This window comes from Tamandua tetradactyla, chromosome 20, assembly GCF_023851605.1.
Source record: "Tamandua tetradactyla isolate mTamTet1 chromosome 20, mTamTet1.pri, whole genome shotgun sequence".
NCBI classification, from domain to species: domain Eukaryota; kingdom Metazoa; phylum Chordata; class Mammalia; order Pilosa; family Myrmecophagidae; genus Tamandua; species Tamandua tetradactyla.
Genome location: NC_135346.1, coordinates 63,403,338 through 63,416,661, shown reverse-complemented (window position 1 = coordinate 63,416,661; position 13,324 = coordinate 63,403,338). Strand labels below are relative to the sequence as shown.

The 13,324-nt window shown below is 40.2% G+C and overlaps 1 protein-coding gene across 9 annotated transcripts in view; it reads left to right on the top strand.

The window, feature by feature from the left end:
• SNAP47 (synaptosome associated protein 47) overlaps window positions 1-13,324 on the top strand; it is a 113,183-nt gene that overhangs the window by 76,049 nt on the left and 23,810 nt on the right. For 8 of the 9 annotated variants that reach the window (XM_077137940.1, XM_077137941.1, XM_077137946.1 and 5 more), the window contains 2 exons: window positions 2,234-2,724; window positions 9,669-9,793. In XM_077137940.1, the coding sequence (XP_076994055.1) occupies window positions 2,234-2,724; window positions 9,669-9,793 (616 nt within the window). The remainder of the gene's footprint in view (window positions 1-2,233; window positions 2,725-9,668; window positions 9,794-13,324) is intronic. The other variant, XM_077137947.1, reaches the window with a different exon arrangement.

Below are 13,324 nucleotides of genomic sequence, written 5' to 3'. Positions count from 1 at the left end.
ACTTGTCATTTACTGATGGGGCTGGGGTAGGGCTGCAGTTCTTTCATCAGTGTTGAGCTGGAGTAGAGCAGTTATTATTTAAACATTTTGTCTTTAGATCCTTTGGATAAGAAGAGCAGGCTTTTCTTGTCTTTGTTTTGTCTGCAATTGTTGGCATTTCCAGGTTTCTAGATTCTCCGATCCTCCATATAAAGATATTAAACAGAAAGATTACCCAGAGAACTTACCATCATTTCATTTCTCAGGTCCCAAGGTCTTGGTCCCAAGATACCTATCCAGTTTACCTTTTTCTCTCTGCTTTTTAGGGTCTTTTAATATTTGTTTTATGTATCATGTCCAGGGTTTTTAACTGTACTTAATGACATAAATAGGAAGAAGACATTTATTCCATCTTCTTCTGGAACTGGAAGTCTGATTTTACAACTGATTTTATATATTGGTCTTGTATTTTGCTATGTTGGTGAACTTGTGTTTTTCTTATTTCTAGTAGTTTTTTTTGGGGGGGGGTTAAGATTTTCTACTTACAAGATCATGTCTTTTGTGAATAAGACTGTTTTACTTTTTTGTTTCTTGTATTGATGGCTTTTACTTATTGTTCTTGCCTGGTTGAACTAGCTAGAACTTTCTGTACCAGTGTTGAATAGAAGTAGCGAGAGCAGACGTCTTGCATTGATTCCAGCATTAAGGAGTTGAAGCATTTAGTCTTTCATTAAGTTTTATTTAAGCTATACAGTAGAGGAAGTTCCTTTCTAGTGTGTTTAGTGTTTTCGTCATGAATGAATATTGGATTTTGTCAAATGCTTTTTTCCTTTCTATAGGGATGGTCATGTGGTTTTTGTCCTTTATTTTATTAATATATAGGCTTTGTACATTTATGTATTTTCACAGGTTAAATCAGCCTTTCATCCTTGGAATAAATCCTGCTTGGTTTCATTGTATAATAAAGTTCGTTTTTTTTTTTTTTATTTCTGAATTTGGTGTGATAATTATGTTGAGGATTTTTGAGTCTGTGTTTAAAGGTTTATTGTTGTGTACTTTTCTTTCTTGGAATATCTTTGGCTTTGATATTAGGATAATACTGATCCCTCATCTTTGTTTGTTGGAAAAATTTGTGAAGGATTGGCATATTTCTTCTTTAATTCTTTAGTTGAATTTAATGTCTTTTGACCTATGCGTTATTAATGTGTGCTTAATTTCCAAATATTTGAGGACTTTCTGGTTATCTTTTTCATACTGATTTCCAGTTTCATTTCTTTGAGGACATAGGGATGGTATATTCAAAGTTCTGAAAGGTCTTTGAGATTTATTGAGACTTTTTACGCTTACTGTGATGTTCATATCACAGTATGTTCACATATGTTCATTGATCATATTGGGCAATATTTCTATAAGTAAGAAAGAGTCAAGTTGACTTAGTTAAATAGTGTTGCTAAAGATTTCTATGTTATTGTTTTTGCTTTCTTGCCCTATCAGACACTGAAAGAGATGTGTTAAAATATACAACTGTGATTGTCTATTTCTCCTTTTAGTTTTGTCAGTTCAGCTGTCTTGTTTTGACTCCACCTGATCTTTGTCTGATCTTTGTCCCCTTCTTTTCCTCTCCTGAAGCCTTTTGGACGAATTAAGTGATTGTTTTTATTCCATGTTATCTCTTCTCTTGTCTTTTTAGCTATATCTCTTTATGTTATTAATGTTTAGAATTGAGCTGTCCAGTACAGCAATTATTGGCCACATTCAAATTAAATTGAATTAAAATTCAGTTCCTCAGTTGCATTAGTTTTATATCCAGGTGCTCAGTAGCCACTTACTTATGCTTAATACTCTATTGGAAAGTTGCAGATATAGAATATTTCCTATACTGCAGAAAATTCTATCAGACAGCTTCTCTAAAGATGAAGATCTCAATTCATTTTGAGTTAAAAGCACATGGCATAGTGTGGGAAGTATAGTGTAGAAAGAGCAATGTTCTAGTCAGAAAATATGTATTTTGTTGGGTCTTTTAATCGTGTATCTCTAGGAAAATTTCCTAACTTCTCTGAGCCTCATTTACCTTCTTAAATGACAGTAATCATCATTGTTCTTTCTGCTTCATGGAGTGTTTGTAGAAAAGATGGAATGTTTATAGAAAAGAAATAAGATAATATGGTAAAGTGCTTTAGAAAGGTTAAGCAGGTTTCTAAAAAATACTTTAAAAATATACTGACCTCCGTTTCTGTTTTGTTTGTCCTTTTAGATTGCTAACAGAACTGGAATCTCCTTCTTGGTGGCCTTTTAGTTCCAAGCTTTGGAAGACTCCATCAGAAATAAAGCCTAGAGATGGTACCTCAATATCCTCCTCTGAGGCTTTTGGAAAAGAAGGGGTGGTAATTAAAATTCCTGCTGTTATTTCCCAAAGAACAGAGTCTCATGCTAAACCAGGAAAGCTGACTATTTTTGTTTCTGGATTAGAAATCCATGACTCAAATTCTTTGCTCATGCACAGATTTGAAAGAGAAGATGTTGATGACATTAAGGTTCACACACCTTATGAAATTAGCATACGCCAGCGATTTATTGGGAAGCCAGACATAGTTTTTCGTTTGATATCTGCAAAAATGCCAGAGGTTATCCCAATTTTAGAGATGCAGTTCAGCAAGAAAATTGAGTTGTTAGAAGATGCCTTGATGCTCAAAAGGACTAGAACCTCTTCTTCTGCAGAGAAAGGTTGCTCACCCTGGCATGCAGGTGAGTGGCTGACAAAAAAAACCTATGCCCCAACTTCCAAAACTGCAGGTAGACTCTGCACACAAGGGAAAAGTATTTAACATACACCACTCAGAGTGGCTGCTGGGTCCCATCTAACTAGAGACAGCCCATTTGTTTTAGAAAAAATTACATACCTTTTTTTTTTAAGAACTTGACATCTGTGACCCTCAAATCACTGAGGTTTATCATACACTTGATAGATGCATAGGTGTTCTAGTTTGCTAGCTACCAGAATGCAATATACCAGAAATGGAATGACGTTTAAAGGGGGGAATTTAATAAGTTGCTAGTTTACAGTTCTAAGTTTGGCTGTGGAAATGTCCAAATTAAAGCAAGTCTACAAAACTGTCCAAATTAAGGTACCAAAAAGAGATTACTTTCACTCAAGAAAGGCTTACAAATTTCATGGTTTCTCTCTTAACTGGAAAGGCACATAACAAACATGGTGACATCTGCTGGCTTTCTCTCCAGGCTTCTTGTTTCACGAAGCTCTCCCAGGGGTGTGTTCCTTCTTCAACTCCAAAGGTCTCTGGCTGCCTGTGCTCTCATGGTTCACAAGGCTCTCTTGCAGCTCTGTCACTCTCTCCAAAATGCTTCCTCTTTTAAAGGAGTCCAGTAAACTAATTAAGACCCACCTGGAATGGGTGGAGTCACATCTCCATCTAATCAAAAAGTTAATACCCACAATTGGGCATGTTATATCTCCACTGGGATAATCTAATCAAAAAATTCCAACCTACATATTGAATAGAGATTAAAAGAAATGGTTGCTCCCACAAGATTAGGTCAGGATTAAAACATGGCTTTTCTGGGGGGCATAAGCCCTTCAAACCAGCACAGTACGTTTTGAAATAGGTTAGAAATAGCTTTGACAGATCTTTCAGAATGAAAGATAGCACCAAGTTAAGTCTTTTCAGTTGTTCTTTCTCTTTCATCAGTTTGATTTGAGAACTCACATCCTAGGACCTTGTTTTCCCCCTTGGAAAGCCAGCTAGTCTCCTTTCTTTGCCTGCGCAGTGGATCTCTAGTCCCCTTCACTCCTTACTCCCATTTCCATTGGTAAAATGTAGGTCTTTCCAGCCACCTTCCAGGTGTGTATTTAAGTATCTGTATCTTTGAGAACTATGCATCATAGTTTCCACTTACGTTTTAGTGTCCTTAAGGCCTTGTGCTATGAAGCCAACCGTTGCTCCCCTGGCAGTGTGTCAGAGGACATCCTCATGTTTGTCCATGTGAGTTCGCATGAGCATGACCCTGGGGATGCTGGTGGAGGTGGCAGGATGCAGCTGGTAGGCATGCTACTTTTGGAATAGATAACTGCTCAGGTTCTTTGCTGTATATATTTTTTCAAATCCATACAGCAGTTGTAAAATTGTAGTGAAAATTCTAGGGTTGAAGTGGACTTTTTATGGCAGCTTGTTTATTTTGAGAGAGGCACATTTTACTATACATTTTCAGCAAAATGTTAATACCTTTGTAATAAGCCCGCATGCGGAATTTTATGTACAAGATGATATCGCATTTGCTAGGAACTTAAACATTGTCATTGTTCATGTGCAAGCTCAGCTATAAGAACATAATTTCTCAACACCACTCTTGTTGTATCTGAGACAGGAAATACAGGACAGTGCCTCTTTGTCAGCACCTCTGTTTCTTTTGTTCCTGTTTGAAAACTGTGCAGAAACAGTGGAGGTGGAAAATATAACCTTTTTTGATATCTCAGAAATTTATTACTCTCTTTTCGTCTATTGTATGGCCACAAGATGGCAGTCTAATAACAGCATTGCAGAAAGCCTATTGGTCTCTAGAAGTTTGTTAGTAACACTTTAATTTCCCAGAGACCTACTATAATAGGTATAATATAGATGGGTAGAATTCTGGATGCCTCAGAAGACACTGAGTACCTGTCGATGGTCCAGCCCAGCTGATTGACAGGGTTTGCTCTCCCAGCATGGGAGAAGTAGAGCTTAGAACATTGTATACCCCAGACCCCCGTTCCAGAAGAGGCTACTTTGGAACATGTAGCCATCCTTTCACACCCTTCAGTCCCTCATTACAGAAGATGCTGTGGAAGGTGTGGACATCCTTCTTGTCACATAGTAAATGCAGGACAGAGATTTGGGAGCTGGGTGGTGGGAAGGAAAGAACCCAACAGGTCTCTGGTTGTAGTCCTGCCTTGAGGCAGGCCAGCTGAGTTCCAGTAAGCCTAGCTGTGTACCATGTACTTTATAAATGTGTGAAAGTAAGATATTGTTATCTCAGTCATTTAAGACCTCTTCCTCTTACCATTTCAAGTTCCCCTCCAACATGTGTTAAGTGGCATGGACATTTTGTATTTGTGCTTTTAATTTTTTTATTTTTTCTTTAAGTTGCATCCACTTCAGAACCCATAAAGCCAGGTTCTACCCATGGGTAGAGTGGTTATTCCCTGTTTGGCAGTTGAGAAGTTTGAGGCTTAGGGAGAGGAAAGAGGTTTGCCTTGGTCACATGACAGAGATAAGTGAGCCAAGCTTGAATATAAGTCCTTTGCTTCCCAGGTTGGGTGGCAGTGGTCTTTTCTCTGTGCCTGCAGGAGTGTTGGAAGTTTTGTATTTTACACTGTATAGACTAGCATGCAGTGATGCTGATCTTTTCCCTGAGGGTTAAGTTTGGGGTTTTTCTGCAGCATGGTGCAGTGCAAAAAGGGTTCACCCCAGAGTCAGGGTCTCCAAGCTGCCTCTGACCAGTGACTAGCCCAGAGTCCTCATCTCAACTGCCTCTTTATTCCTAGAAAATGAAATCATTTTTAAGTTCCCTTTCAGCTTGAACAGTTTATACTTGCTTAAGTGAGATTAATGCTTTAAGAGTAGAGAAAACAACTGTCCTATCCTGAAGCAGATGGCATTTTTATCAGAAGATACAAAATGTTGAAGAGACTGAGTCAGCCAGCCCAGCTATCAGCAAAGCACTAAAGATGTAGGAAGCATTGTGAAGTAGCTGGAATCCCAGTTGGCCCTATAGCTCATTGTGGAAAACATCCCTGACAGTGTATTTGCTTATTTTTCTAAAGATAAATTCGAGGAAGAAAAAATGCTCTATTTGAGCTTTCTGGTTGTTTTAAGTAAAATCCCATTTATTCTTAAACTTGTGTGAGACCAAAGGAAGAGACATTTATTTGGTGCAAAATTTATATTTTTGGTAGCACACTATCTAATCTAACTTATATGGTCAAATTCAAACTCCATAATTACATGGAACCTTGAATAGGGAGTAAGATCTTGTTGGTTTGTACAGGTTGATATGATGCCCTGATGCATACCAGAGTAATGTGGGCAGGATATTAAAAGATATTTTGCCAGCTCTCCTTGGGGGACTGGGGAAAAAGCTGGAAATGTTAAGCTTCCCCACCTGGGAATCATTGGGGGAGTCTCTCAATCATTGGGGACTGCCAATTTGATGGGCCTGGTGCTCAATCTTGAACCTTGCCTTTATGAAACTTATTCCTGCAAAGGAGAAGCTAAGCCTGCTTATGATTATTATGTGTAATAACCGCCCCCAGAGATCCTCTTTTGTTGCTCAGATGTGGCCTCTCTCTCTGAGCCAGCTTCACACATAAGCTCACTGCCCTTCCCCCTATGTGGGGCAGGACTCCCAGAGGTATAAATCTCTCTGGCAACATGGGTCATGACTCCAGGGATTGGGAGTGAGAAACCTTTCTTGACCAGAAGGGGAAAGAGAAATGAACCAAAGTTTCAGTGGCTGAGATATTTCAAATAATGTCAGGCTCATTCTGGAGTTTTCTCTTATGTGGTATATAGATACCTCTTTTCAGTTTTGGGTAAATTGTAGTAGTTAGAAGAAAACACCTGAAACTGTTGAACTGTAATCCAGTAGCCTTGATTCTTGAAGATGATTGAATAACTATAGAGCTTTTATGGTATAATCATGTGCTTGTGAAAACCTTGTGACCAACACTCCCTTTATACAGTGTTTAGACAGATGAGTAAGAAGAAAAAGACAAAATGTAAATAAATAAGGCAGGGAGGGGGATATGGGATGTTTGGGGTATTCTTTTTTATTTTTATTCTTGTTTTTACTTTTGGGGGTAATGACGATGTTCAAAACTTGATAGTGATGACAAATGCACAGCTATATGATGATACTATGAATCACTGTACAATTTGGATGATGATATAATATGGAATAAGTAATTACATCAAAATTACATTAAAAAACATTAAAAATTTAAAATAGTATGCCTTTCTATATATAATATAGCTTTAGATGTTGAAATAAATGTCAAAATGATAGCAAAATGCTGTGCTGGGTGCCATATGAATCAGATGTGCATCTTGCTCTCAGGAAGCTTGGGTGCAGTGGGAGAGCCCCCAGCTCAAGAGGAGGCTGAAAGATAACTGTGGGTTAACAGGCAAGTTAATATTAAAAAGTGTGGAAATTGAAAAGATAACAGGCAGTTGTAGCAGAGGTATTATAAGATAGCATATGATTAATTGCCAAACCAGACTCAAAAAAGATTATTGCTTACAAAAAGGCAAAGGTAGAGGAGGTCTGTCAGATTCGAGCACTGGGAACATCTCAGCAAAGAGCTGGTTATCTAGATGCTCGTGTGAACGAGGGTGTGGAGTGCTAGGGTCAGCATGTGGGGATGGGATGCCAGGGTGGCTGAAAGTACAGCCCTATTGGAATCAAACTGAGAAAGGAAGTTTCAGGCTGGCCAGGTGAGGCCCAGAAGGCTGGCTTTGTGCAGGCCTGGGGACCCACTGTTATTGTAGGAGAGAACGTGCGAATTTCCTGTTGCTTTCACACTGATGATGATTTATCAGCTTCTTCTTTCAGCTGGTAATAACCAGTAGAACATTTCCTCTGTTTCTGCTAACTGTTAAAGCCTGCCCTCTGAGAGTGTCTTATTTCTGATAGTTTTAGAAGAGTGCTTTTTGTCACATAGTATTTTAATTTATGGACATTTTAGATAATTTAAGATCAAGCAACACTGAGTTATGGGCTTATAGAAAGTTTTTGTGTTAATTAATAAGCTCTTAGGATATTGAAGCAGGATGGGATATTGGAGATTATATTGAAATTAGTATTTTGCAAACAGCAGTTAGGAAGTTAATTTCGTGGTTTGCAACCAGATATTTTTTAAAAGAACAGAATAAAAAAGACATCCTAGACAACTGAGCATGATATGTACTAAGGGTATTGTTTTGTGAAACTTATTTCAAACCTCCTCAATGTACTTAGGACATACTTTATCACAAAGGATCACCACATTAGCAGCAGGAAGGCTGCGCTCTTGCAGGGCCTCCCCTTTTGGAGGAGCCTCAGCCTGTGGGGAGGGCAAACTCAGGCCAAGGTCCCCTGCCAGGAGTCTTCCTTCCCACCCCTGTCTTGCTCAGCTGACTCTGGCTCCTATACTCACTCCATTTAGCCTAGATCTCTGTCCTCTCGGAATTCCCAAGAAACCTCCTATGGTTCTCTGCACCTGCTTTATCCTGGGTATATCAACCCTTCCCAGGGAATGCTCACTTTTACAAACAATTTGAAGAAACGATGAGGTGTTTGCCTGCATGTGTGTGGATGGCTGCATTCTCTTCCCTTGAGAAAATCAGAGTTGCACAGTTCAGGATTGCACAATTGGGCTGTCTTGGTTGGGGGCTGACTAGGTCAGATCCTTCCCTTCAGGCCAAGTGAGAGCTTCAATCTACGTATGAATTTCCTTTCCCTCTCTTCTCTGACCCTGTATTCAGCAGCTGCTCCTAGGCTGCTGTATTCTGTCCAGTCCTGGTGAAAAGCATTGGCAATTGAACCTTTTATATTGGGTGTCTCACAATTTTCACAACCCCAGGAAGAACATCTCAGGCTGCCTGCCCCAGGACAGGCCTTCTTCTGAAGCCAGAGAATGCTGATTAGCAGAATCCAGCCTGCTGATTCTCTGCCTGGGGCTCTTTCTGCTCTCCTGCCCTTTCTGTTTTCTAATGTCCTAGTAAATAAATCTGGCTACTTCCAAGTGTCTGAGGTGGATGTTTTATGGCGAAAAGCAAATGATCGACTATAATTGATGCCCTTATCTGGGCCAAGATGTGCCCGGGAGCTGCTCTTTAAATAAAGGACAGGTGGCCCAGCGTGGTGAGGCGCCTGTGGCCACACTGATTAACACTGTGTGCTCTCTTTATCGTCAGGCTGCCCTTTTGTTCCTTGGTGAGATTGCCCCGTTCACAGGTGTTCTTTGAGCCCCGTGGTTAATGGGCAGCCGGGAAGCCATGAAAACACCCGTTCCCCTGCTGGGCAAACGCCTGACTACAGTGGAGCACTCTGACTCACCCCACCCCAGCACGACTCATGAATTGGCTTTGCTTGGCTGTGACTAGTGTGGCCATTTCCTGTGCTTTGGAACCACAGCATTCTGTGGTAGAACTCAGATGTTCCTGCACTTCCCTGGGTATGTGCTGTATGTCTGTTTCATTAGACTTCAGTGACTCCCGATCTTTAATCTTTTCTCAAAAGCCAAAACCAGCTCTCTTTGAAAAAGGACCTTCTGACAGATGATGGTAGCCTTTGACCCTGAGTGTTTGTCGTGCTGTGCAATCTGAGAGTTTTGGGGCTGATCAGTATAGGGTCAGAAAGGAGCCCTAGGACTGCAGTGGCAAGGCCTGGCCAGATGCAGACTCCACTTCTCAGTCACCAGGGACTTTGTAGGTGCTTGGTGCCTTGAATGGAACAGGAGATAGGGGCTGGTCCCACCCACCTCCCAGGCAGTCTAAGGAGACTGCAGACCATAGAATGTGAGAAGACTTCATCCAGCTAATAAGAACTATAATAGTTTTAACCTGTCACTATTTGTAGTGGGCAGTTTGCCCACATTGGGGCATTACTTGCACCTTCCAGAAGATGTCAGTGTGTGACTGTTTGACTTTCCTTTCCAGCATCTGGGCTGATGGACCGTGTTTTGCACCAAGAGTCCTCTTCAGGAAGCGAAGAAGGCAGGCAGGCTCAGGTGCAGATGAATGCGCAGCTCATCTCCGAGGAAGACACACAGGAGCTGAGACAGGTAATGCCACACACAGTGCCCGGCCACACACCTTGCTGCTAGTAGGGCTTTCTTGCCCCTTGTGCAGGCAATTCCCTTCTCTCCAGCCTGAGAACAAGCTCTCCCTTTATTGTAGGCTTGCCTCTTGTCTAGAAGGAACATGCTCCCTGAGCCCCTGAGCTGTAGGAAGGAGGGAAGGGCAGTGACATAGCCTGAGTCTCTGCTCCACAGTGTGCATGCCTATGTACATACACATGCACACCTACATGGAGACCCACCAGGCAGGGCTACCCCTGCCTTCTCTATATCATATGCAGTGATTGGCATGCCCCCATGTCCACTTGCCTCTCCCGTGCTCAGTTGGCTCGGAGCTTGGTTCTTAAGGAGGCTTATCACTTTTTGCCCAGGAGTTTGAAATTTAAACAATATTTGATACAAATACTTTAACTTGTCTTCTTCTATTACTGATGGAAAATCCAATAGTTTTTTGTTCTTTTACATTTTTTGAAGCAAATTTCTGTATCAGGTTTCACTTGTGAAATATTCTAGTATGTATCTGTAAAAGATAAGAATGGTTTAAAATGAATACTCTAATACATTCTCACCTTAAAAAGGTTTATTAAGAATTCCTTCACCTCATCAGATATCAAGTCAGTGTTTTCCCAGTCATCTCCTTTTAAAAAGTTGTCTTGTTTATTCAAATCAGGATCCTAATAAAGCCCATAAATTGCGATTGGTTGAAGTTTTTAATCTATAGCTGTTTTCCACCATCTCCTTTTCCTTTTCCCTTGCAGTTTAATTGTTAACAGTGCAATTGTTGGCTCTGTCAAGTTCTTAACATTTGGACCCTACTAATTGCAACCCCAGAGCAGTGCTCAGGCTGCTCCTCTGTGTCCTGCACCCTGTTGGTTGGTAGGTAGAGTTAGAGACTCATTCAAATGCCAGCTCAATTTTTTGGTGATATTCCACATTTCCACCAAGAGGTATGTCTTAGGAAACTATGTTTAGAAACTAAGTCTTATCACTTGTGTCAACATAGGCATAAACTCCTCTGAACTTAATTGTGTCTATTTTTATTTTATCTGTTTTTGTTTTTACAAACAGCCCCCTCCCCCTATTCGTCATCCAGTTAGCTTCTAATCTACTTTCTGTCTCTGCAGATTTCTTATGTGCCTTACTTATTACATTCAGCATGTTTTCTATGTTCTTCAATGTTGAGCTTGTTTCATAACTTCGTTCTTTCTTATGGCCAAATAATATCCCATTGTGTGTATATACCGTGTTTTAGTCTGTCAAAGCTGCCAGAATGCAACACATCAGATATGAATTGGCTTTTGATAAGGGGATTTATTTAGTTAAAAAATTTAGAATTCTTCAGAGGAAAGGTAGCTAACTTTCATCTGAGGTTCTCTGTTACTTAGGAAGGCACACTGCGACTTTTGTTGGCCTTTTCTTCTGACTTCTGGGTTCCAACAGCTTTCCCCAGGGCGTTTCCTTTCTGCATCTCCAAATGAGCTGTGGGGGCTCTCTTCTGACCTCTCCCTTTTGAGCCTCTAGCTAATTAAATTAAACCTCACTCATTGTGGAAGGGCTTCCCTTATCTGACTACAAATGTAATCAGCCATAAATGAATTTCACATACTGATGATTTAAGGCAACAGAAACAGGATAATGGGGCATCATCGCCTGGCCAAGTTGACACCTGAACCTAACTACCACATACCACATTTTGTTTTTCTATTCATTTGTTGATGGGCATATAGGTTGTATCTATCTTTTGGCTATTGTGAATAACACTGCTATAAACAATGGCATACAAATATTTGTTTCAGACCATATTTTTATTTTCTTTGGGTATATACCTAGAAGTAGGATTGCTAGGACATGTGATAATTCTATATTTACTTTTTGAGGAACTGCCATTTTGCTTTCCACAGTGACTACACTATTTTACATTCCCACCATCAATGCATAGAGCTCTAATTTCTCCACATTCTCTTCAGCACTTGTTATTTTCCATTTTTAAAATAATATCCATCCTTGTGGATGTGAAGTGCTAGCTCATTGTGGTTTTGATTTGCATTTCCCTAATGACCAATGATGTTGAGTCAGGCCTTTCATTTTTGGGAGAAAAAGTTTCATCTTTGTATTGAGATATTTTCAATTTGCATCATTTATCACTTTTTCCTCCTGATCTTACTTGCTCACTTTTAGTAATGACAACGTACAAAAATGTTTCTTCTAGATGCAACTAGAAAGTACTACAGGTTACTGCTTGCATTTTTTGATAATCTCATTGACTCCAGAACACACTTGGTACAGATCTTGTTTGCTTTGGTTTTTTTTTTAACTTCTTTTTTACTGTATAGTATAACATGTATACAAAACGAAGAAATAAAAAAGCAATCGTTTTCAAAGCACTCCTCAACAAACGGTCACAGTACAGACCCCAGAGTTTGTCATGGGCCACCACATGATCCTCTCAAATTATTCCTTTTAGCTGCTCCAGAATATAGGAGGCTAGAGGGCTTAAATACTTTTTCATCACACTATTGACTTTCTTTCCTTCTTTATTTGTGAAAAATAACATATATACAAAAAAGCTAAAAATTTCAAAGCACAGAACCCCAGTCAGATATAGAACATATTTCAGACTTTGACATGGGTTACAATTTCACGACTCTAGGTTTCTACTTCTAGCTGCTCTAAAATAGTGGAGACTAAAGGAGACATCAACCCAATGATTCAGCATTCATATTCATTTGTTAAGTCCTATCCTCTATGTATAATTCCACCATTACCCTTGATCTTTCAGTACCTCTCCTTAGGGTTGTTTGGGCTATGGCAACTCTAAATTTTTGACATTGGAAGGGTCTGTCACCGACATGGGGTAGGGAGATGGAACCATCTGATGTTTTGGAGAGGCTGGGCTAGGTTTCAGGACTTATCTGGACCAGGGACCCTTATGGAAGTTGTAGGTTTCTTGAAAGTTACTCTATTGCCTGGAACCTTTGTGGACTCTTATATATTGGTCTAGGTGTTCTTTAGGATTGGCTGGAATGGTCCTGGTTGGGGGTTGGCAGGTTATGATAGGTAGCAAGGTCTACCTGAAGCTTGCATAAGAGCAACCTTCAGAGTAGCCTCTCGACTCTATTTAAACTCACTCTCCCACGGATACTTTATTAATTACACTTCTTTTCTCCCTTTTGGTCAAGATGAAGTTGTTGATCCCACAGTGCCAGGTCTGGATTCATCCCTGGGAGTCATCTCCCACGTTGCCAGGGAGATTTTCACCGCTGGATGTCATGTCCCACTTTAGTGGGGAGGGCAATGATTTCGCTTGCAGAGTTGAGCTTAGAGAGACTGAGGCCACATCTGAGCAACAAAAGAGGTCCTCCAAAAGTACCTTGTAGGCATGCTGCATTAGTTAGGGTTCTCTAGAGAAACAGAATGAACAGGAAATATCCATAAATATAAAATTTATAAAAATGTCTCATGTAACCGTGGGGACATAGAGTCCAAAATCTGTAGGACAGGCTGTGAAGTTGATGA